Source organism: Nipponia nippon, unplaced genomic scaffold, assembly GCF_047370975.1.
Source record: "Nipponia nippon isolate SJK-2023a ecotype South Korea unplaced genomic scaffold, ASM4737097v1 scaffold_9, whole genome shotgun sequence".
NCBI classification, from domain to species: Eukaryota; Metazoa; Chordata; class Aves; order Pelecaniformes; family Threskiornithidae; genus Nipponia; species Nipponia nippon.
In genome coordinates, this window is record NW_028262413.1 from 29,301,382 (window position 1) to 29,326,166 (window position 24,785).

The following is a 24,785-nucleotide window of genomic DNA, read 5'->3' on the forward strand; positions in this document are numbered from 1 at the left end:
CACTGTATGGTGAACCCACACATGGTACAACGTTATCCAGGAACAAGGTGAGAGTGGAGAAGCTGTGTAATGGGAGAAGCCTCTGCGTTAGAAATACCAGGAAAGGGAGGAGGAGATGGTAGCTTCATCGTGAATCCAGACAGCATAGGTCTGGAAGCTGAAGTAGGGTACACTGGATGAATGCATAGCCTGAACTACTGACTGTTTTAATTGCAAAAAAAATGTTTAAGTCTTTTTTTGTGAGCAGTTGTGAATGTGATTTCCAGACTAAGTACTTTGACTTGCTGTAAGTATAGAAAGGGTTATGAGTAAACATCCTGAAGTCTAAAGGAATACATTGTACTGAATAATGTATTAACAATATACATATGCAGTTATTTGATAAACTGCTTATTTTTGTAAGTTTATAGAAAATTCCAATAAACCCTGTAGAGAGCCAACTGGTAAAACTTTTAACATTGACAAAGCTACAGGAGTTGAACGATAGTGACAAGGAATAGGAATACAAAAAGAATGAGAGATGTCTTTTTATTTGCCACTATACATAATCAGTTTAATGAATAGCTTCCCCTTGAATCTCATAATATGACTGCTGCATAACAGTGTTCATATTTTGTTGGTGCAATTTGTGATCTTAGAAATCACTCTGCAGAATTAAGGCCAAAATATATTGAACCCTACAACATTAAGTTCATAGTTTTTAAATTTGAGAGAAAAGATTCTAAGCTAATGTAGAGGACAGCAAATACCTGACTGTATTTGACCTAGTATATGAGATGTAAGCAGAAATTCCGGTTACCAGAGAAGGAAACATAGAGCTTGTGTAAGGAAAAGGCCAATTCCAAAGTCCCTTGAAACTAAAAAAATTATAGAAATTAGTATCACAGTAAGTAGTGCTGTTAATCGGACACTCAGTATCATTATGGTAACAGAAAAAACAGTTTTTCTAATGTGTAACTTCAGCAAAAGAGCACTTCCATTTCATAATTGTAAAAGTGGAGAGATTTAGCTGTTACATTTAGCATCCGTAGTTATGATAAGAAATGGTACTGTATTTATTGGTTTCCATCAAATACACTTAGTTAAAAAAAGTAATTGCTATGCCAGCAAATTCAGATTGGATGTTTTGCTTCTGGTGAATCATCACCAGCGCTAGGGACTGTCAGTTACGACAGTCATTATTTTACCATTCACATTTATCAGTCACACATGCATTACTTCCACTCGTTTGCAAAGGTAAATCTCACTAGAGCTGTTACGATCTTGGAAACAGAAGGAAAGGAAACTTTCCCTTTGTTAATCCAGTATAGAGAATGTTCAGATTCTTGCTTTCTAGGTTGGCCTGATGTGTGAGAACAGCTTCAGTATGGTGTAACATCTGACTGGCACAGAGTAGGGATGGTAGCTGCAAGCAAGTTGTGCTACGTTAGGATTTGCCCCAAACCTCTGGATAAGCCAGTCAGCCTGAGCATGCTGTGCCTCTCTCTCGGGTGGAGGAGGAGTGTGTGTGCATTGAATTCAGGCAGCAGATGAGGTGATGTTTGATAGAATGGTACCTTGAACTTAAATCCCAAATTACATCAGGAAATAGTGTCATTCAAAAGCCACTCCTGCTAATGGAGTTATACAGAAGTATGCCTTGTTTAGTTCTAGTTGGTCAACATTGTGTAACGTGAACTCAGTTTGTTCTAATTGGCTTGCTAAAGTGACCTCTACTGTTAAATCCTCTGTGTGCGTGCTGTAGAGGTTTTTGCGTATTACCTTTGAAATCATAAACTTTTTATTTAACACAAAAATTGGATGTAGAAAATCCACTTTTAAACTGGTAGTTGGATTTTGGAACATGCTGTCCCTGCACTAATAACATTAAATAATTTATGCGGAACCTCAGCCTTAATAACAAATTTAGCAGCCAAAGTCCAGATTTCCAAAGCATTTTTTGCTGGGTTTGCTGGGGCATCTCACCATGGAACTGTAATTCTGCAGTGTGTTTTCTCCTTGCTGCAGTATGCTCAGCAAGCAGTCCTGCCGAATTCTGCTCAATTCAGTCTTACTTGAACGATTCCAGATAATATAACCATCCTTGGATCTTTACTTAATTTTTAAAGGAATAACTCCTAGCAAAAGCTAAAAGTAACAACATTAAAACCACATTCTTTCACTCAGAAGGGATGGTTTTGAATATAGACATAAATTGTTCATTGAAAATTTCTTAATTGTACTTTCAGGGGAAAACAAACAAACAAACAAACCCCAAAAAACCCCAAACACAAATCTCAAATTGACTACTTAGTCCGTAGAGGCAGGTAACAACTACTTTGCATGCAGCATTACTAACTTTAACACTCCTGAAGATACTGGATGCATAGAGCTCCTCATATGACATTTGCATGTTGAAGCATTACCAGAGGAAGTCCAGAAGTTCAGACTTGTTGGTTGATTGCTTTTCCATTAAGGGAACATAATGTGAACCGAACGAGTATTCTACAATAGTCGTATGAGAATAAAGCAAACAAGTGAGATTTTCATCTGGGAAAAGTCATTAATGATGATTATTAAAAGTTTTGAGTAGCCTCACAGGAGGCTCTTCTAATATATTACTAACAGATCTGTTTTCTTCTGAGGGCTTTTCTGCTATTCATTTTCGGCAGGAGTAACGTCCAGTTATCTTTTGACTAAGACTTTGGTTTATTTGTTTTGTAAAATAATAAAAATTTTAAAAGCTTTAGTATTCAAAAGATATTTAAAGGAAAAGATTGCACTAGATTTCTAAACATCAAATGTAGTTTTTCTTTAAAATAAGAAAAATTTCAAGAACTATTAAGTGTTTTGAGATGGCAGACAAACACATGTTTTTAAATTCTTTCAAATGTTTTCTTTTATTCCCAAATATGTCTTCCTGGTCCGTCGTTCTGTCCTTGCAATCCCACTTCACTAAGTCACCATTTTCCCATATATCAAACACAGACTTACTTTTCAAAATGCAGTATAATGCCCCTCTATATTTAAATTACTCGGTTTCTCATCAACACCTGCCTTCACCAAGCCAGTGACTATTTTCAGAGCCTAACTCTCTGCTTCTCAGACAAGCCTTTTCATGTTTTGTCCCATTATGCCATTAACAAGAGAGAAAATATCCTTGCAGGCAAGGTTAGTGATGACTCCTCATTTTCCTTCAGCTGCTTTTGCGACCTGTACCTCTGCTCTGAGACACGCGATCTGCAGCGCAGTAGTAGCACGGGAGGAAAGGAACTGCTGTTGTCACTTCTGATGGGTGAAGAATTACAAAATCTGCTGAATTCTTGTAAAAGGGATCCAGCTTGGATAAGGCTTTCTTAAAGTGTGATTTAATTGTGAATAACAATAACAAATTCTAGGAATGTCCCGCATATAGGTATTCTACAAAATGTAGTTGTTAATATGAGATAGGAACTAATGTCTGATGCAGTGTTTGGTCCTACTCTTTGCTACCTGATGCTGCTGTGTAAAAAAACTGCTTCTGAAGTTGTTTCTTATTTATTTGAAAACTGGGAAGGGCATTGTTTGGACTTTCTTTTTCTACATTTTGAGTTAATTTATTACCCTGTGGAGGGGAAGGACGTCCTGAGCTTCACTCAGGACTCTTCCGTTGTACCTGTTGAGAGGGAATGAAGGTAATCCAAACTTTTTCTTGGCCTCTGAAGGCTGCTGATTCCCACCCCTTGTTCTATTAAATGAAGTCAGCTAAATTAAAAAATCTGCATGCTGTTATTCATGAATAATCTGCCGTGCATTGCTTTATGCAGTCAGTCATTTCTAAATGCTTAGTTATTGTTTAGATTTTTTGCTCATATAATCCTTTGCAGTCTGTTACCTTACAGACTTTCTGTTTCTGATTTTATATTATCTATGCTTTAAGCTTCATCTGGTTAATTTAAGTGAAGAAAAGTTAATTTCATCCATATGGTAATTTGTTGCTTTGGTGAAGTTTTTGAGAAACTTTATTATTATTAGGAATTAAATCTCCTTCTTTTCCTAGCTTTTAAAAAAAAACCAAACAAACAACAACAAAACAACCCCCTAACCTTAGATCTTCAACAGGTATTAACAGTGACAACTTAAAAGGTATCGTGATATTAGTACAGTGGCAGTATGATCAAGGTTAAGGGTTGATAATTCACTCTTTATACCTGCACAGCCTCTCTGTCGAGATTCAAAATTAGTGTCTCCATCTGGTATATACCATGATGTTGAAGCCAGACAGTATGTCATACTGTCCACTGTATGAAATAAGAATGTCATCCTTAGAGTGAAGGCATTTCCCTGTTTAACCTGATTGTAGTGGAGTTTGCAACAGAGGCAAAATGTTCTTAATTCCTCTGACCTTTCTGTTTTCTCCTGTTTGTATTTCTAAGTGCTTGCAAGCTGTGTTTTTGTTTTCCCTTGAATATATTGTATGTTGATTGTAGTGGATCCTACTAGCACTCCTGGATAACTTTTTAATAGGTCTGTTTTCTTTTAGAACCTTTACAAATGCACAGACTGTCTGCAGAGATTTGCTGCCTCATTTGGAGGAGATCCAAGATGAAGGCATGGAGCCAACAGGTAAGCATGTAAAAGATGATCCTTGGAAATTTGAGCTCTTATTACAATTTTTTAATGTAATTTTTGTGTCTATTCTAGCAAGTTATGACTGACAGTTTTTCAGGGCTGGGATAATGAGAGGCAGCCAAAAATAAAATTAAACTGAAGTGATTCAGGGCAACTGAAAAATTTTCAGGAGCTTTCTGTAAACTTGCATGAATTCAATAGTTTCTCCCAGTTTTTGTCTGTATTTGAGATGATTACTGTATAAAAGTGAAAAATAGCCTGATCCCATGGAAAATCATACCAATTCTTGTGTTACCTTTGGCATCACAGCCTGCTTACCAGCTGTCAGCTATTGAGGATTTGGCATACTGTGTAATAACTGGAGGCTGTAAAGGAATATCCATACTGGTCAGTTCTGTGTTGCATTGTAGCATGTGCATACTACTGTAATTTTAAACCAATTGCAGTGGTAAATTAACCTAGTTGTGCTACCATGTGGCTTAAAGGGGGTCTACTAGCAGAACTTTCTGAGGTTCTTTGGAAGGTTTGCAGTCCTGAGGGAGCTCCCTGTTGCCTTGGTGAAGCTTCAACTGGTTTCTAAATTTGCTCATTTAAACAGGGAATATTTGTTTTATGAGATAATTGAAGCAATGACTGCAAGTGGATTTTGAAGAAACAACAGATCTATGTAGGCATCTCACATGCAGACTTTATACATAAGTATATACCTGTATGCATATATATTTATTTTTAAAAAGGTAATTCTTTGATACGCAATAGGTTTCTTTCCAAGAATTGAACGACTAGGCATTTGCTTTTTGTTTTTCAGTAAGCAGGAAATAAATTTGGATGGATAAAGGTGATAACTAACTTCTGTTTTCAAATTCAGGGTATTTTATTGAACTATTTGAGAGACACATTGTATACGTAGATTATTACTGAGGCTCTAATTCTGTGGAGTACTTGTTGTGTGCTCGTGAAGGCTTTGACCTGTTTTTCTAAGAATTTATCTGGGATGCTGGTTACTGCTGTCGGCTATCTACACTGCTTCTCTCCCAGAGGTTGCTTCTGGCTGCAGTTTAGAGTAATATGCTGGGCTGTAAACCACAGTGCTCAGGAAGGAATGTACATGCCATTCAGCCACTCCTGCAGAGGTGACCACAGCCTCTGGAAGAAAGGTGAGGTGAGCAGCTGAGGGTAGAAGCTGTTCCAGCTGTTCCATCGTAATTTTCCTGCAAACACAAGTCACACCCTATCCATTTTAATTAAGCAGTTCCTTTATTTGAGTTTAGGTATGTTTCTAAGTTGATGAATCAGGAGCTTACAATTTAAGTTAGCCTTCGTCTTTTATTTGACTTTGGGAATCTGTGGCACTACTTGTTACCCATTTAAATGAGAAGCAGTGTTTGACTTGGAAACATTACACAGCTATGCAGATGCTGAGTGGTAAAGTGAGGACTGAATGTCAAAAACTTCTCCCAAAAATCTTTCAGGAGAAGGAAGCTCAGTGTCTGGTTGCAGTGGGTCTGTTTTGTGTACCAAGAGAAAAGAAGGAGATTCGGATGTTTTCTAGTTGTGCAGAACTGTCTTTCTCATTTTATAATTGATGTGTTCTGCAACTTCAGGAGTCAATTTGCCTAATGAGGACCCCGGGTTGTTCTGGAATTTTTTCCCTATTCTTTTCCACCAACGTATAGAAGCTGTGGAACCAGGCCAGATTTTGGATTTCTAATACATATGTAAATCCAGAGTAACCTTACTGTTTGCAGCAAGCGTTATATTGGCTTAAAACCAGTGTAAAGTTAAGAGAGGACTCATTCACACTGGTTTTATACTGATGGAATTGCAAAATAATTTATGTTGGAAAAGACCACTGGAGGATAACTAGTCCAGCTTTCTGCTCATGGCTTTGTTCAGCTGAGTTTTGAAATTATTTTTCTTTATCTAGCAAGGATTTTCCTTGCTGCAGCTCATGTCCATTGCCTCTTGTTCTTCTGCTGTGTGCCTCTGAGAAGAATCTGTCTTCTTTATAGCACTCCCCTTCAGTCTGTGACAGACTGCAGTTAGATTCATTCTTTGTCTTCTCCAGATTGAAGAAACGCAGCTCCTTTAAGGGCTTCTCATACATGGTGTGCTCCAGGCCCCTGACCATCTGGGAGTCCCTCTTCTGGGCTTGCTTCAATTTGTCAGGATCTCTCTCTTGCACTGGGGCTTCCAAAGCTGCACGCTGCTTCAGGTGCACCCTCATGAGTACTGAGTAGGGGGAAATAATCACTTTCCTTGATCTGCTGGCTATAGGCTTGCTAGTGCAGCTCAGCATGTAGTTAGCCTTTATCTCCACTGGGACGTACTACTGACTCGCATTCAACTTGTCCACCAGGAACTGCAGGGTTTTTTCTGCTGAGCCAGCTGGCATCCAGTCTGTGCTGTTGCATGGGATTATCCTACCCCAAGTGCAAGACTTACGTTCACCCTTGTTGAGGTTTGAGGTTTATGTCAGCCCATTCCTCCGGTTTGCTGAGGTCCATCTGAATGGCAGCCCTGCCTTTTGGCGTGTTGGCCAGTTCCCCAAGTTTGGTGTCATCTTTGAAGCTGGTGAGGGTGCATTCTATTGTCCAAGACAATAATGCAGTCATTAAACAGTATCATTCTCGGGACTAACCCATGAAGAATGTCACTTGTTATTGACTGCTAGCTAGACTTATAAATGTTGTCCACTGTTCTCAAAGACTAATTATCCTGCCAATTTTTTATCCACCTGTTACTCCAACTCCATCTGGTCCAAACCTTCCAAGGATGCTGGGGGAGACCTTGTTAAAGGCCTTGTTAAAGGTAAAGTAAACAACATGCCACTGCTCTCCCCATCTCAGAGCCAGTCATCTCATTATGGAAGACAGCTGGGTTGGATTTTCCAAGGCCAAATCAATTCTATCTATTCTGGACGGTCTCAGTCACCATTTTATAGCTCAAAACAATTTCTAGGAGTTTGTTCTATAGCTTTTCCATGGACTGAGGTAAGTCTGATTGGCCTTTAGTTATTTGAATCCTCTTTCTTCCCCTTTTTGAAGACAGGTGTGACATTTGCCTTTTTCCTGTCATGGGGACCTTACCAGATTGCCATGCTTTTTCAAAGATGAAGGAGAGCAGCCTTGCAATGACTTTGGCCTGGTCTCTCAGCGTACACTGTGAAGCATCGACATTTTTGTATGTGCCCAGGTTGCATAAGTGGTCCCTACTTTGATCTTCCGCTCCTGTTGTACGTAAAACTTCTCACCTGCCGCTAGGCACAGAAACCCAGGAAGCCTGGTCTTGCCAGTAAAGACCAATGTGAAGAAGGCACTGAGTACATCAGCCCTTGTCATGTCCTATGTTAGTAGGATGATGATATCCTTGGTTCTCCTTTTGGCTGCCAGTGTACCTGCAGAAGCCCTTCTTGTGGCTGTTCACATCACTTGCCAATTTCAATTCCAACTGAGTTTTGACTTTCCATTCCTGCATGCCTGGGCAATGTTTCTGTAGTGATGTTTTTCCTGATTACACCCTCCACACACTTCCTTTTTGGTGCATCGTAATCAGTTTTAGAAGCGTCACTATTGTTATGAAGCTTATTTTGTACTTGTCCAGATGCACCACTCCCTCCACATCAGTTTGTAGAGGCATTCTTTGGAGGATATCTTTTCTCTGATCCACATTGGTAGTAGTTTACTGATGTGAAGAGCAGTATATTTTATTGCAGTTCATAAATGTTCCCTTTTCCTCCAATGGAAAAGGTACATGGTTCCATGAACTGAAATACTTGTGTGAGTTTTGGCTAATTTAAAAAGATTTCCACTATTTATCCAGTCTTTTCTGTTTGAGAGTTTAAAGTTACATGATTATTGTGGAAAATCTATAATATAGTAGGAAATCCTTCTCCTCCCCCAGCTGTGGCTAGGCAAGCAACAGGAAGCTGGTTTCTGTATTTTTTAAGAGAATCCCTATGAATATATTCTGGCTGATACATTCAGGTTCACTTGAAATTCAGAAGTTCTGTACTTCTGTTTAATCTGTTCATTGACACAAGGGGAAGTTTGACACAGATGCCAAGCTCTCAGGCTCCAACGTATGTGTACTCGGCTCCAGCTTTTATTAAAAAGAAGTTAAGTTTTCAGAGCCACAGACGTCTTGAAGAAAACTAAAAAATAATGAGTGAGAGGAGGAATGATGTATTTGTGCTGTCAGCAGAATGTGATGGCATCATAGCTGTGGAATCTGGGATGATGACTGTCTGTCAGAAATGCCTCCAGCAAAGAGCTGAATACCTTCTTCCGTCATTAGAGCAGAGTGATGTTTTGCAGGAACTGGCGTATAATTGAGATACTGTTTTGTGAGTTAAATCTGAATCAGTTTCAAGCAGAAGTTGAATTAGTGTCTTAGTTCCTGCTTCTCAGGGCACATCTATGGAATATCACTTGGACTTACTCTGGTCATGCAGCAGGGCCATTCCACAATCAGCCTGTCTGTTTGTTTACCTGTCTGAAAGGTGACCTTGGTTCTTTTACATTTTGTATGGCTCTGAGTTGTTATTCCATAAACATCAGAATTAATTTACATTCCCAAAACCATTCTGGCACTCACCAGGATACTTGCAGGTCAGGTAGTGAACAGAGAGAAGGTTTCATTCATGTATTTGCTTTAAACTGTAGGATTATTGTTTTCTTTGTTTGTTTGTTTGGTACACAGTCTCCTTCATATATCCCAGAGATCCAGCAGTTTCAGCCAGACTGATTATTCATGCAAAAAAAAATATATGGACTTGCTATTTGTTTGTCTGTTTAAAATAATTTTTGGTACCTGGGCTGGGAGAGACAGCCTGGACCATGTCACAATTGTTCAGTCATACATGGTGGAAAGGACTAACAATTGGATGATAAAAATACAAATATTGTGATGTGTTTATGTTGTGTATTATTTCAGACTTGGTAGAAAATACTTGAATAACAAATTTACTTTTATAAATCAGTATTCACATGTAAATGGTACACAAGTCTAGGAATGTATTGTAAAAGATCAGTTGAAAACTTTCAAAGTGTTTTTTAAGTGGTAAAGAAAGTTTTTGAGTATTTTTTTTTCTTCTGTAAGGTTTCTTCTTGAAAACTTAGACTTTAGTGGGAAAACTGCACACCTAAAATCCAAAATATTTATATTAGCTGTCCTTAGAGCAATTCCTAAGACAAACTGCAGTATAGTCATCCTGTTATACGCTGTATGTATAAGACTACTCTGAGCCATCTCTTCCTTCAGCATTAAAGACAGTGAATCTTTGGAGGAGAATGACATGGGGAAAAAAACACTTGAAGAGGCTCAAGGAGTGGCAGTCAAGACTACTTATCTGAATAAAACCTCTGCTGTTCTTTGTTTTATCTGACAAAATAGTCATCTTTAGGAGCAAATCTTTTCTCACCAGCTCTGACCTTCAGTGAATTCATATGGAGGACATGAGCCAACATCACGCAGTAGTGAATGAAAAAGCATTTTGGATACAAAGTATAATGCAGGTAGCAGGAGCTACTGGAAGAAAGAGGAAAGGAACAAATATTCCTCTTTGCATATAGGGAACTTTCAGTGGCCTTGCGTACTTTGAGCTGGAATGCTGTTTCATTTTTTCTTATGCTCTCTGTAAACCTATGGGTGTATAATGTGCCAACACTAACAGGGTATTTAAAGGATCTTTGTTCTGATTTCTACTTTGGTTTCAGGAGGCACTGAGTTAATTTCCAGCCTGGACATTGCAGTTTAACTTTCAGATGCTAGCGAGGCAGAGCACCTATTTTGCTTTTCCCAAAGTTTATAATCAATTCACTCAGTATTTAGCCAGGCGTTCCTCCCCAGGCTCTTTCTGAGAAGAACGAGCCCTGTGCTCAAAATCCCTCTACAAACTGACAGCAGAATATATTGTTCACGTTCTGCTGTTTTTACAAATTCTATGAGACAGAATAGTTTGATCTTTAGAATTATTTGGCTTATCTAAATTTAGGCACTGGTTTTAGATTTAAGTTCTACCTGCAAATACATGCAAGAACAGACACTGAATGGGTGTTCAAGTTTATATTCCTTTGCTATATATATTGTGTATTATTAAGGTGATTCACTGAGTCTCTGTGAGACTGATTCTGTTCTTCGTCTTTGGTATGAATAAAAGATGCCTTTTTGACACCAGAAAAAAATGCACAAGGAAAAGCAAAAGGAGACCCAGTTTCAAAGTACATTTTTGGTTTCTGTGTATAGATATTGCAATGATTTGATTGACTTTCACTCTTCTCTGTGGAAACTATTCTGTTATCTACATCTGCAGTGAAAAGGTAGTAATTATGCAAGTTTTGTAATGTTATTGTAGGAATGTTGCTAGTATTTTTAGTTCCCTTGAAGAGAGATACGCTCTGTTCAAGAGTGTTTTTTATAATACACAGACTAGAATGTTGTATTTCAGCTCTGTATGGTACGATTTTGTTTTTAACTGAGCAGTCACCCTCCTGTACCCAACCACACCTGAAATCCCTTCTATCTTTGTTGGTTTAGAAGCCAGAACATCATACGGAGTTTTTCGTCTGGGCTTTAGTGTGTCACTGAAGAAAATAACCATTTGGATTAACGCTAGCTTTTGTCTTTGACAGGTCTTATCTGTCATCCTTTTCACACCAGGATTGAGGTTAAGTGCAGAAACACCTGCTTTGCCTTCTCTACTCATAAAATATTTGTTGGGTGCCACTGTTTACACTTTGATAAAGTCTGTCTGTCTATTACCTAGAATCCGTCATAGCTACTTATTTTCTAAACTGTCTGGATTTATGATGCCCTTCTTCCACTGACCTAAGCAAAGCTCCACACCTATGTTTTGAAAATCATTATATGCGATTTACACCTGAGAAAATTAAGGTACATGGAGATTAAGCAGCTTTATTTGTATTTATTGCTGTCATTATTACTTTCTGTTTGTCAAGAGAACAAATGCAAGACTGTGAGTCAGGAACATGAGTGGAACATAATGTGAGTCAGGAAAATTAATCCTGGATTGAAACACATCACACCTTTGACTGCTCAGTTCACTTTCTGCACCAGGGTTTTTGTCTCTTTACCCGGGACAGGGTAGAAAGGTGATTTCCTCCCCCCCCCCCCCCCCCCAAATGCTCTGCACATGCTAGGATATAGCATGGGGCAGTGAAACCTTCAGAAACAGTTTCATGGAATACTGGCACAGAAAACTAGACTGGTTTTGCTATTTTTCAGTTTAGTACTTGTACTTTATCAGCTGATTATGAATGAGCTTTTCTACACAGCTAAGTAAAGAAACTGCTTTTGCTGCAAGAGAAAGTTGGTTTTGTGTTTTGGTTGTGTGTTTGGTTTTTTTGTTGTGTTTTTTGTGTTGGTTTTTTTTGTGTTTTTGTTTTTTTTTTAATATATGTTGGTGAGCTTACAATAGCTTGCTGTGCCTCTGGTTGTCTGTGCAGATTGCAAGCCTGACTTGAGGGAGGCTGCAAGTGTGTTATAAAGCGCTCATGTGGATCCAGCTATGGTTGATGTGTTTGTGTATTGCCAGAAATGGTCAGAAGCATTTTAGTTTCCAGGCCCTCTGTGAAGCAACTAGGGGAATAGCATTTAAGAGGGATGTAAAGAATGTTGTACTTTTGAACACTCCAGAACTGCTTTTTTTCGGTAACTGAGGTACCAGGAAACAGTATAGATACTAGCTGTGCTTTCTTTAGAGTTTTTGCTTTCCGTAAGTGTAATAAAAGACAATCATGCTTATTAACTTGTATCAAAAACTTCAAAAAGTTGTATTTTCTGTTACTTTTAATTGTGACAAACCTGAGCTGTTTGGTCTGAAATTTTCCGCCAGGTCTCTGTAGAATATATATATATTTTTTATGTTTATGCTAAAAATACTTCTTCATTTATGAAAGTAAATCTAAGGAAGAAATGTTGGTCTTAAAATGTTGTACTATTTTGTTCAGAAGTATGGGAACTAACTATTTGATAGGGGAGTCATAAGTGGTTTTTTGTCTTCCTTGTGAGAATTCATCTAAATTTTGCCAACTTAGTAACCCCTGGATTCTTTAAGGAGTGTATTTATACTCATCCTGTGTCTTGTTGAGTTTGCAAAAGCCAAGTAGAATATTTGAGACAGTCATTTCTTGTGAATGCCAGGGACTGCCCCAGTCCTTGGCACCAGTGGTGAGAGCCAAGTGACATTAGTTGGTGCTGTGTCTGTGTCCTGTCAAGGAAGGGGAGGAAAAATACAGGGGGAAAAAAAGTGGACGGTAGAAAGACAGGGTGAGGAAGGCAAGAACAGAAGAAGGTGAAAGATGACGTGGAAATAGGGCAAGACAGGAGTGAGTGGAGTGGCTTTACGTACTAGAACACAGGGCAGATGACCAAGGAAAAAAACTGCGGGGAGCAGTGGGGAACAGGAGCAGGATGAAGGAGAACAGCTGGAGGAGAAGGAGGGAGGGAGGAAGGAGCTATGACGAGCAAAAGGAGCTTGCAGGCTGAACAGGGACAGAGGTTTCAGATCTTTCAGATCTTTCAGATCTCTGCAGCCTTCTGATTAACCAGCTACTCCATTAGCTCAAGCCGTAGTGGGTTGTGCAGGGCTGAGCATGGGCAAACATTCTTCTGGAATTGGTGGTGTGCCTGTAACACACAGAAGATCAGCTTAATTCTGCATGGTGGCACTTCCATTCAAGACGCAGAAAAAAGTGTAAGAAATAAAGATTTCTTTCTCTTTCTACATGGCATATTTGATAGTTAGAACATTGGAAAGCCCTTCTCTCAAAAGGTGGGAAATGCCAGAGTTGCGCTTAGTCCTGCAGTCTTTATTCAGTCCTCTTGTCTTTTGGTACACAGTCACACAGCATTTTTCAATTACAGAATCCCTTGATGATAATGCTTTACTTTCCAGAGTCTCTGTGGACTTCCTTTGCTGATGGCAGAGTCAGACTGAGAATAGATAACTCGTGTCCACAGACTCCCATAACAGTTCATCAGATGTTCAAGGAGAGCCTAGAAAAATATGGATCCCTTAATGCTTTGGCCAGCAAAAAGAATGGAAAGTGGGAGAAGATAACTTTTTCAGAGTATTATTACCTATCGAGGAAAGCAGCTAAGAGCTTCTTGAAGGTAGGTACAGGAAACAAAACCAATTCCTTTTTCTCCCTTTGTCTCCTTAAAAAAAACCAAAACAAACAAACAAAAACCCCAAACAACAAAAAAAAACCCAAAAAGGGTATAAGAGGCTTTTCCCATTAATTAAAGATCAACAGTCATATTCTTTATTGAAATAATAATGATGAAAATTGGTTTTGGTCAAAGGGAGAACACTGCTGTCAAGGGAACTTGACTGCAAGTGAAGAGCTGCTGTGTTACGCTGTCTCACTGGGGCATGGGTACAAAGCTCAGCATAAGGCCTTAAGATTAAAAAAAAAAAAAAAATAGGTGAAAGCAGCACTGTCATGAATTTGGTGAGATAAAGACAAATTTTAAAACATCCTAAACATAGGGTAAGATTAGTACTCATTATGTCTTGTTCATATTGAAAAGTTCCGGTTTTCTGGCCCTTCTGGACAGCAGAGCTCAACCAGACAGGAGAAGGTAGTGGAAAGTTTAGATCATGTTAATTGCTGATAAATACTGGTTTTGCTATGGATGTCAACACAGAGATGTGCTGGACATGTCTTGTCAATATCAAAATAACAAATACTTCCCATGGTTTATATTTGTATGTATGTTTCATGCTCTATGCTTCTCAACAGTGTGCCTATATTATATAACCTTATGCTTATTATTTTTAAGCTTGGTCTTGAACGTTTCCACAGCGTAGCAATCCTTGGATTTAATTCTCCAGAATGGTTCATCTCAGCTGTTGGAGCTGTTTTTGCTGGGTAGGATTTTTTTGGTTTGGTTTTTCGGGGGATTTGGGGATTTCTGCTTTGCTCAGTCTGGAAATGTAGCAAATCAGTATTTGTGTCATATCTTGGAAGTTGTGCTGCACCTGGTAAGCATGTTCAGTGACCTACTGGAGTCTCATAGCTTTCAGTATATCTGAAATAGTCCAGACAGTCATAAATTGATCCTGTTTGCTATGGGCTTAACTGTGACAGTCACGCAGAAGCTATTGTAAAATATCTTATTACTGGAAGATGTGGGAAACAGATGAGACTCCTGGTTTTATATTAATGATATTTGTCTACAGCAAGATACGTTCAAGTAGATGAAGTGACAGATAAACACTAACTAGCCTAATTCCTTCTGTCCTGATACCTGTTTATACAATTTGGATTTTACCTCTTAAGCTGTTTCTGTGCCAGTGAAATTCAAATTGGTATCTGTGTGCAGCTTGAACAGAATGAGGACATAAGTGTGTTTTTTACCACTTCCTGAGCTAACTGTCATGTAGCCTCAAGTGGGTTAAAATGCTGAATCTTAGCCTATGGCATCTTCTACTGAATACAGAGATTAGTTTTTGCAATGCGCGTATATCGGAGATATTCGTGTATATCTGAATACTTGTAACAAACATGGCAGCTGTGCTGCTGTTTACTTCCACATCTTCAGACTCTTTCAGCTTTCATTTGATCTTTGATTATTACTCTCTTTTTTGATACTAAGTGCATGTATATGTGCATGTATGTATATAAATACATGTTCTTATATATATATATACATTTTTGATACAGAGGAATTGTCACAGGAATATATACAACCAATTCTCCAGAGGCCTGCCACTACATTGCTCATGACAGCAAAACCAATATCATGGTTGTGGAGAATCAGAAACAATTGGACAAGATAATGCAGGTACAAGGTGGCTGAATGGTTACTTAAAAGCCATAATTTTCCCATTTCCCGGTGCTGCATTGGTCCCAAATACCATATTCACTATCTGTATCATGAAACCTTTCATGGGAGTGTTCTTACTCGGAAATGTGGTATCTGGTGTTTCAGCTATTGCGTAACTTGCAGCTCTGTTCTGTGTAGTGTCTGTGGCTCACGTCTAAGCAGTGCTGATTCTTTCCAGCAGAGCGCTCACTGGCTGGTTCACTGCAAACTTACCTACAAAAAACCCCATGTTTTGATCCCGTGTTTATAATGTCACCACTTGATTCTGTTTGGAAAAGCACAGACCACTTGAATGGAAGAGATTAGGATGATGCAAGTTTGTAAAGGCCTTCCATTTGAATATTAAGGATGTTAGTGTTTAGAATTTCCTCTTTCCAAAATGTCATCTTTTCCTGCTTGTAATATTAACCATTAAGGCTGTTGAGTTTACTGCACTTTGATAGCATGATGGTTGATAAGAGATAGCCTTTAGTGAGAGAGGAGGTGGCTCTTCAAGTGAACAGTCACAATTTTGACAAAACTCTTTGGCAGCTTTGAGTGGGTTTCTGCAAGGGTGCCAGATTGAAAGACCAACTTGACAGAAAGATCCCTGTTGCGTGACTTGGGGGAGGAGCACAGGGCAGCTCCCTGGGAAGGGCTTGTCTGTCAGTAAGATGTTGAGGGAGGCCTGTGGCTGGAAGTAAGTCATCCATCTTGCACCAAATAGCATTGTTTGCTGAAGCAGGGGGACCCTCCGTGATGGAGTTTTCTGCCAAAAACATGTACCTGCCAGAGAGAAAATATCCATGGATTTTTTTTCCAGTGCATTTCATAACAGTTATACATTAATTGCTTTGTATTTTGTAGTTTTGTTTTATATTTGATTTGGAGGAAGAGAGATTTTTATAAGTATTCTGGAAAAACATACAATCAAGACAAGCCTTCTTGCAGTGTCATTGACTAAATACCAGACTATGCTGTCATGAACGTGGAGAGGAGAATAAAAATTGAAGAACTCAAGGGATTTGATTCCTACACATTTCTATCTAGAAAAAGAAAAAACAGCTCTGGCCAACACTGCTTTATCCAGCTGAGGGTTTTTTGAAACTTTTTTTTTTTCTGGAAGAACCCAAGACTGAAATAATAACATAACATTTCAACTGTTATCCTTCTAATAATATATACATAATGGCTGCCGTCAAGCCACTGCTTTTGTATTAGCACAGATTGAGCAAGTCAGTTCAGAATGTGATTAATTCAAAGGCAGCTGAGGCACTGGGTCCCACGAGGTTCAGAGAAATGAACGCTCTCTGCAGGCCATGCAAAGCAGAGAAAGAGCTACTGAAAGCAGCAGCCATTGCTGTCTGCCTGTAAGCCTGCAGCTTTATATTTTTATTTATCCTTAAAATGTGCATGTAGCTTCCTTTCCTTTTTTAAGAAGGTGGAATGGTTTTTTTTAGCAGTTTAACAACAGTTTTTGCTGAGGGGCTTCCTCTATCTTTACTGGTAACCAGAGCAGCTAGGGTCAATTTCTAGCTTGACCTAGACTGTTCCTTGATGTGCCCTTTGCATTATGAGAAAGGATGCTGAGGAGCCATTTCTGATGGTTTGGTTTGTTTTGTTTTGTTTTTGTTTTTTTTTAAATCTTTTGACTGAAAAAAGGTTTTCTAGAGCAGACTGTGTAGCATCTCCTTTTTTCCTCCCCCCCCCCCGCTTCTTGTTGAGCTAGTTGGTTGTGAGTTTAGGGGAGACTATTTGAGGACAGAGGGAAACAGGAGGTTTCTTGTGACTGTCAAGCTATTACAGTTTTGGCAGTATTTTAGTGGAAAAAAACCCACACAAGATATGAATAATAAATAATAAATTTGTTTTAAAAAATCCAACAGATCTGGAATCGCTTGCCACACTTGAAAGCTGTTGTGCTATATAAGGACTCCATTCCAGAGAGACAGTCAAATTTGTATACGGTATGTGAATGCTAGAACAGAGTTATAATTCATGGGGTATTATTTATTTGATTAATTTCTACTATGTTTAATCTGTGGAATGTCCACCATTTAGAATGCATTGCTGTGTTCCAGCAAACACATTCAAAAGCTTCATCAGCTTTTAATTTACCTGTAACTTCATGTTTGATACTTGATATTTAAAATTAGAGCTACCTTGCTTAACTGTCTGTCTTGTGTCTTCCTGGCTTTTTACTTGACTGGATTAACAAAAGGTTAATAGGTTTCAGATGAAAATGTGTACTCTCAAACTGTTAAAAATAAAAGTTGCCCACTGGTGCTAGTGGAAACTGAATTGTGGTTAGTTACACTGAATCCAAGAACATGAAAATGCTTGTACTTTTACAGATGATAGTTGCATTTTGTTTGCACCAAATGTTTCTGGTGGTAGGCAACAAGTGAAGAGAAGTAACTATGGACTACACAGAGGAGCACATTTTCTTAGTATATGTAGAATCTTCATATCACATGGTAAAAATAAAGCAGAAAAAAGGACAAAGCCAGGATCAGAAATTTCTGAGTGGTAGAAGTCCAGCCTTTAATTTAAGAAATATGAGGACTTTAAGCAGAACAGATTTTTTTAAACGTGTTATTCCAATATATTTTGAAAATATAATTGAGAATAGTTAAGTAGCGATAGAAAAATTGGCATTTTAAGTGGACTACAGATTATCAGATTCTGGGTTGAAAATCTTCAACTGGGGAAAAAAGATATTAATGAAGAGTGAACAGTGTAGAAATATTATAAAATATTTGCAATTTCGCTAATCTGAAAGGGTTACTAGGTACACAAACGAAACTCTTCTGCACTTGTTTTAATCATATCTTCTTTTGCTATGTTGAATAGCATATAACTGTTAATAATAAACAGTTACTGTTACAATACTGTACATACTGGTATAGAGTATGCCTTGCATCTCAATACAATAAAAAAAATTAGTTCAGAGATGATCTTACTATTTGTATTCCTTAGTAAAAGGAGTAAGTGCTAGCAATTAATTCTGGAACAACATTCAGTTGCTGAAACCTAAATGCCTGAGAATTGATATATTTGAAAACACCCCTGTTCAGATGTCATATTGGACACCTTTTCTCAATGGAGAAAGGTAGCTGTGAGAGTGTCTGACAGTTGCCATAGTTAGTCATCTAAAGGAAAAATCAGACATCAAATCACCAAAGGCAGAAATGATTGTTTATTAGACTTGATGTAAAGCAAACCACCCGAACCATGTGGCATTTGATAAAAGGGATTTGTGTTGCAAGTTGACAGGTAATGTGTAATGAGCAATTGCTGCAGTAAGGGCAGAGCCCTAGTTCACTGATCAGTGCATGTTTCCAGAAGGCAAATGCAAAGTCAGTAGTGTGTGTGACTGTTTGTTTGTACCTTTCACACTGTGTGGAATGGGAACACTGTCTGTTGCAGGTACTGTTCAGTAAACAAAGCCTAGGCAACAGATTCACAGTGATTAACGCATTCTAGTATGAGAAGACAGTAAGGTCAGGAAAACAGGAACGACTGCTAAGTCACATAGAAACAATTACATCCTTGACACCTCCAGACTTTCCAGGAGCTAGGGAGATCGACGCAGCCACATTCTGTGGAAAGGGATAGGATGTGACAAATATTCTACTTGCTACAGAGCTGTGCATTGTACTGCCTCTCTTTTTCAGAGTTGTGGTTTGTTTGAAGAAAGTATAAAACCGATGATTGGTAATTAGAAGAATCCTTAGGACAGCCTTGCCACTCAAGAAAAGGAAGTCTAGGTGCCAGAGGTTAACTATTGTAACCTTAGTAGCACACTGGCAATGGCAGAGGTCTGAAGGAAACAATGAACTCCCTCTCAAGCGCAGACTCTCATTTTTTACCTCTGCTGTCCTTCGCATCATCCCCTTTACTGCTATGTGGTACTAGATATGTTTCCAGGAAATCATTGAAGAATGGAGGTGCTGCATCTTCCATTTGAATAACATAGTTCTGTAGCACAGTACGAATCATCTGATTCCAATGGGAAACTGACAGTTTGGTTATTGACTTTCTTAAAAAATTTTGTTATATCCTAGTTTTCAACTAGCATTGAAATCAATGGTACACTTAGCAGCATATCAGGTGCATGCAATAGAAGTATCTGGGAGCAGCCAATATAACATAGAGGATCAGGTTCAGCATTCTTCTGGGCCAATTTGTGCGGCACAAAAGTGCAGCATCATAAAAGGGTTAGCTCATTCTAGGTTGAGTCAAATTTGAATGGAAGTTGTGACTGGAATCATATGCTCTATTTGCTATAAAATAGCAGATAATTTGGGCAAACTTTCACACATCTAGATGATGATGCTTTTGCAAGGAAGCTTTCATCCAATTGCTTTATATTTATATTTGTATTTATGTAGAGGACAAGGAATTATCAGTGGAACATCACAAGTGTACTCTTACTTAAGAACGGTACATCCAGATTCCTTTAAGACTCAAAATCATTCTAACAGTGTGAGATAGTAACAGAATTTTAGCCTCTATGACTTGTCCGTAGTATCCATCTTGGAGGAGGAATAGTGTTACTATTCCCTTCTTAGACACTGAAAAGACTCATGGCAGCACCATTTTATATAGTCTGTTTGCAATTTGCCCATGAAGTTCTAAGCTAGTCTTATCATACTACTTATGTAGGCAAGACCTGGCAAAACTTGCCTTGGAAGCATGTTCAGAGCAAGGCACTGAAGTTTTCTGCCATTTTTGAGACTGATAAGGTACTGCGTCTTTCCCACTTGTAAGAAGCCATTTGATATCTTTTATTTTCTGTTACATGTTCTAGATGGAAGAGTTTCTGGAGTTGGGAGATGACATATCTGATACTACTTTGGATGATATTATTAACTCCCAAAAGCCAAATCAATGCTGTGTACTAATATACACATCCGGAACAACTGGGAAGCCAAAAGGAGCCATGCTGAGTCATGACAATGTATGTACTTTAGGCTCTTCCTTTAGCATAACAATAGCAAGGTATGAGGATATTTATTCCTGTGTTTTGAAGTGAATGGTACACACTAGAGCCTTGAAATCCTTTTGCTTTTGCAACATGGATATTGTACTACAAAGCAATATTCAAAATGCAGTCGGCTGTTTCTGGTAAAGTATAAGCACGGTAAAGAATGAAACTCCATTCAAACTAGCACTTCACAAGGTTGAACAGATTGTTATGAATATAAATTTTTTATTCACTGGTTTTCTTGTGAGGTATGCATATTTTCATAAATATAATTCACAGATTGCCATAAAGTCTCTCAGGTGATGTCACAGGTCATCTTAAAACAAACAAATCATATACATCAGCGAGCCACTATCAAAACAGCCTGATAGACTGCTTTTGCAAATTTTATTAAAATTGGGGATGGATGTGTGTTTTTTTTACTTTGGCATTATTATATTCCTAGACTTGGGTTTCTACATCTGTCACTGGAGGATAATACAACTCTAGTGCATAGTCCTGGTACTTACAATAGCCCTACCTGCATTGTTGAGCACAGAAAATTTTCCAGTGATAGAGAAGAGCAAAGTTGTTTCACTTTCCTCGGAGGTCTGCTAGCGAAGATCTGGACTGTGGTTGTTCTGGGTTTTTATATATTTAATGTTTTTTTTTAAGGTGGCTGAGCAGGAGTGGAAAGTGGTAGGGAGCCTTTCTGAACACACAGACAATCTGTGAAACGGCTGGTCTAAGTTGTGGCCTCTCCTCTTAAAATAATGCAGTAACTATTGTAGACATGCACACTGTGAGGAGCAATTCACCCAAATGTAGGGAAATCAGTACAGTAGTATCTGGAAGCAGAACATAGTGGACTTGATAGACAAAAAGAGTGATCTGACGTTGCAAATCCTATGCACTTCCATCTCAGAGGAGTCTGGTGTCATTTCCATGTTAGCTGCCAAACTATTCCTGGCTGCTGATCACAAACAGACTATTTTTATGTTGACGAGTGGTGGAAAACATGCCTTGCCTGTAACTGTGCCGCTGCCTTATTTAGTCAAAAGATGTTTGCTACTGTCCATGTGCAAAACCAATGCTGAGTCAGTCATATATGCACCCACACAGATGTGCTATAAGTGTGCCTGCGTGCTGCAAGGCTTGAAGGATAAGGAAGATAAGCAATCAAGACAGCCACATCTCAAAGACATCCCATTCTGTCTACTGTGTAAGTCTCCCATAGCCACTTGTCCAGTGCTGCCAACTAAACTTGGAGTGGCCTGGCCTGACAGGATGTTGCTCCTTAAAAATCTTTCTTGAGAATCTCTGTTTCCTTAGACCAAATGTACATTCATACCTTCTAATTTATTACAAAGAAAAGGAGCTGGCAGGAACATACTGTGATAACAGATGTTGCATGTGATTTGTATCTCTTCCCTGCCATCTTGAATAATCTCATTTCTGCGTCCTGCCCTACCTGTTTTACATTACAGACTCCTCTGAGAAAGAGCTGGGGTTTTGGTTTTGTTTTGGTTTGTGGTCGGGTTTTTTGCTGTGCACATGTATCTTCCCCCCCCCCCCCCCCCCCCCCATATTCGTGGGTCCTCCATATGCTATATTCTGATAATGAAGATATGCGTATTTAGCATTCTTCAGCTGCATCTTCTGAGATAAAGTGGAAATTAGGAAGAAGGCGGGGGGGGGGAAGCATCATACAGTTTCACTAAGAAGTCAAGCAGCACATCTTCAAAAATATTCACACATGCAGTGCTGCTCGTGGTGGGCTGTGTGTGTGAGTGTCACTTGTGAACTGCCGTGGTGAATATTCCAGAGGCTTCTAGAGGAGCAGAATACAGCTGCTGTCTTCCTCATTAGTGTTTAGCCAGGTGATGATCAATACAAGACAATGAGCTCGTTGCTGATACTTTTGACCGAGTGTCCCCCAGGGAATTGACAGTCTGGTGTGTTGCCAAAGATTGAAATGTCTTCAGCAATTTCTGTGAGCACAGATTCTTCATAGTTACATTAGCATGGCATGAGGATCCTCAGTTTGTATTAAAAGAAAAAAAGAAAAAAAACCCACCATACCTAATGTGTTTTATTATTTATTTAAACAGATAACTTGGACATCAGCACATTGCAGCAGAGCAGGAGATATGCAACCTGCAGAGGTCCAACAGGAGTCTATAGTCAGTTATCTCCCACTCAGCCATATAGCTGCGCAGATATATGACCTGTGGACTGGAATCAAATGGGGAGAGCAAGTTTACTTTGCTGAGCCAGATGCTCTGAAGGTATCTGTATTGTATTGCACCTAACTAAGCTTGCACTTCTTTCTCTTAGAAAACATCTCAAGGAGACAATATGGTCTTTGAAGAGGTGCAGAAGATGAAGATTGAGAGTCCATTATTTTAAGAATTATGGAAAAATAAAATCCATTAGACTTGTGATCCAGTGCTCTAGACTCCAATTAAAATGCATCTAAAGCAAAAGAAGTATAAGCAATTTTTGGAGGAAAGGGAGGCAGAAGGAACTAAACCACCAGTGTGTTTTCCTTCTTGTATACATACCTCCCTCTATGTGTCAGAGCTGGCACATGTTAGTGCGTGTGTCTGACTGAAGTAGGTTCAGCAGTCCTTCTTTATATCCTGCGTGTTTAGTGATGTTCTACATGTTAGCATTGCGAGATGCAGACTGCATCACCAAACCTCTTTATCGCTTCTGTGGACCTTTTGCAATGTTTTGAACTGATTGAACGATTTTAACAGGGCAGCTTGATCAACACACTAAAAGAAGTGCAGCCAACATCTCACATGGGAGTTCCCCGAGTATGGGAGAAAATCATGGAGAAATTAAAGGATGCTTCTGCTCAGTCAGGATTTATGAAGAAGAAAATCCTGTCATGGGCTATGTCACTTAGCTTAGAGAGGAACCTAAACTGCTCAAGCAGGTATGTATTATAATGGGTGAGATTTCTGTCAACTTGAAAGTAACTGTTTGCTTGTAATAAACTATGAAGTATAATTGGGTAAAATTTGGCCTGGCAACACAGCAAATATAATGCAAGAGGGCGGGTGTAGTTATCAATTACAGTAGGCTGATCTTAAACACAGGTGACTGTTAAAAGTGTCCCTCCATCCTCCCTGAGAACATACTCCCACTAACAAGTCCTCCAACTCTGTGTCCTCTGTGAATTGAACAGTTAGTTTTCAGCTGGGAGAGTTCCCTGATGCAGTGCACCATGTGACTGTGCAAGTACTAGTTACTGGTGTGAGAAAAGGGCATGCATTTGGAGGACATGTATGAGAGGGTGAAGTTTTTGGGGGACAGCCCAGACAGACTGGCTCAGGACAGTTTGGGGTATGCACCATGTGAGTAAGAACATCTCATCTCCACACAGAAACTCAGGGACACCCCCCACAAATTCTCTGAGCTCTTAAGTACATTATCTCTGTTCTGAATAACATTGGTGGTTTTCTCCATAAGATTGCCCAGATAAAGAATGTTGTATAAATTAAAATATTAACTTAATTCACAATTCTTTCCTGTTCCAAAGTTCTTTAAAGCGTGACACAATGAAGTGTGAAATTGATTACAGAAAATGGTATTCCAAAAGATCGTGTAGTGATACTGCTTTCCTTGTCTGATTATCCAGCTTCTGAGATAGGTCCTGCAAATTTCAGATTTTAGTGGTATAGGTTCTCAGAGACACATTTAACTGATAAAGGATCAAAAATACAAGAGCTTTGTTTTATACAATACATTTTTATAGATTCTTTGTGTATTTTCAGTATTCAGACAGCTCGAGTTGGAGTTCACTAGCGATGAAAGACACTGAATAAATGAAAAAAGGACAAATATGTAACCTGTTCGTACTGATGTAACTTCTGCCAACACCCAAAACCAAATGGCAAATACATCTCTAAACAAAATTTGCGTCTGATTTTGTTTTGGAAATTTCATAGGTTGCACTGACTTAGTGTCTCCTTCTCTTGTGTGTTTTGTACTCAGCAGTGATTTAAAGCAGTTGTGGACAAGGCTGGCAGACTATTTGGTGCTTGCAAAAATACGCAATGCGCTGGGTTTTTCTTCCTGTCAGAAGCACTTTTCTGGTGCTGCTCCTCTCAATACAGAAACACTGTATTTCTTCTTGGGTCTGAACATCACGCTGTATGAGGCCTATGGGATGAGTGAGACCACAGGCCCACATTGCCTATCCGGGCCCTATATATACAGGCAGCACAGGTAACGTAACTTTTTTTTTTTTTAATATGGTATGTTTCATTATATCTGTGAGAAGAGTATTTGTTAAGTTCAGCAAAGATCTTGCCACTTATTTTATTTTCTTTCAATGCATTGCCACTCTGTTGTGACTTTGGGAGGCAAAATAACTTCCAGG

General features: G+C 38.9%; 1 protein-coding gene across 6 annotated transcripts in view; it reads left to right on the plus strand.

The window, feature by feature from the left end:
- The window catches only part of ACSBG1 (acyl-CoA synthetase bubblegum family member 1), a 44,571-nt gene that overhangs the window by 12,482 nt on the left and 7,304 nt on the right, over positions 1 to 24,785 (plus strand). For 4 of the 6 annotated variants that reach the window (XM_087743062.1, XM_087743061.1, XM_087743059.1 and 1 more), the window contains exons 2-10: positions 4,502 to 4,584; positions 13,508 to 13,725; positions 14,398 to 14,486; positions 15,282 to 15,402; positions 17,310 to 17,390; positions 20,237 to 20,386; positions 22,504 to 22,680; positions 23,155 to 23,336; positions 24,398 to 24,631. In XM_087743062.1, the coding sequence (XP_087599188.1) occupies positions 4,572 to 4,584; positions 13,508 to 13,725; positions 14,398 to 14,486; positions 15,282 to 15,402; positions 17,310 to 17,390; positions 20,237 to 20,386; positions 22,504 to 22,680; positions 23,155 to 23,336; positions 24,398 to 24,631 (1,265 nt within the window). In that variant the 5' untranslated portion in view covers positions 4,502 to 4,571. Of the gene's footprint in view, positions 1 to 4,485; positions 4,585 to 13,507; positions 13,726 to 14,397; positions 14,487 to 15,281; positions 15,403 to 17,309; positions 17,391 to 20,236; positions 20,387 to 22,503; positions 22,681 to 23,154; positions 23,337 to 24,397; positions 24,632 to 24,785 lie in introns of all 6 variants that reach the window. The other 2 variants (XM_087743058.1, XM_087743060.1) reach the window with 2 other exon arrangements.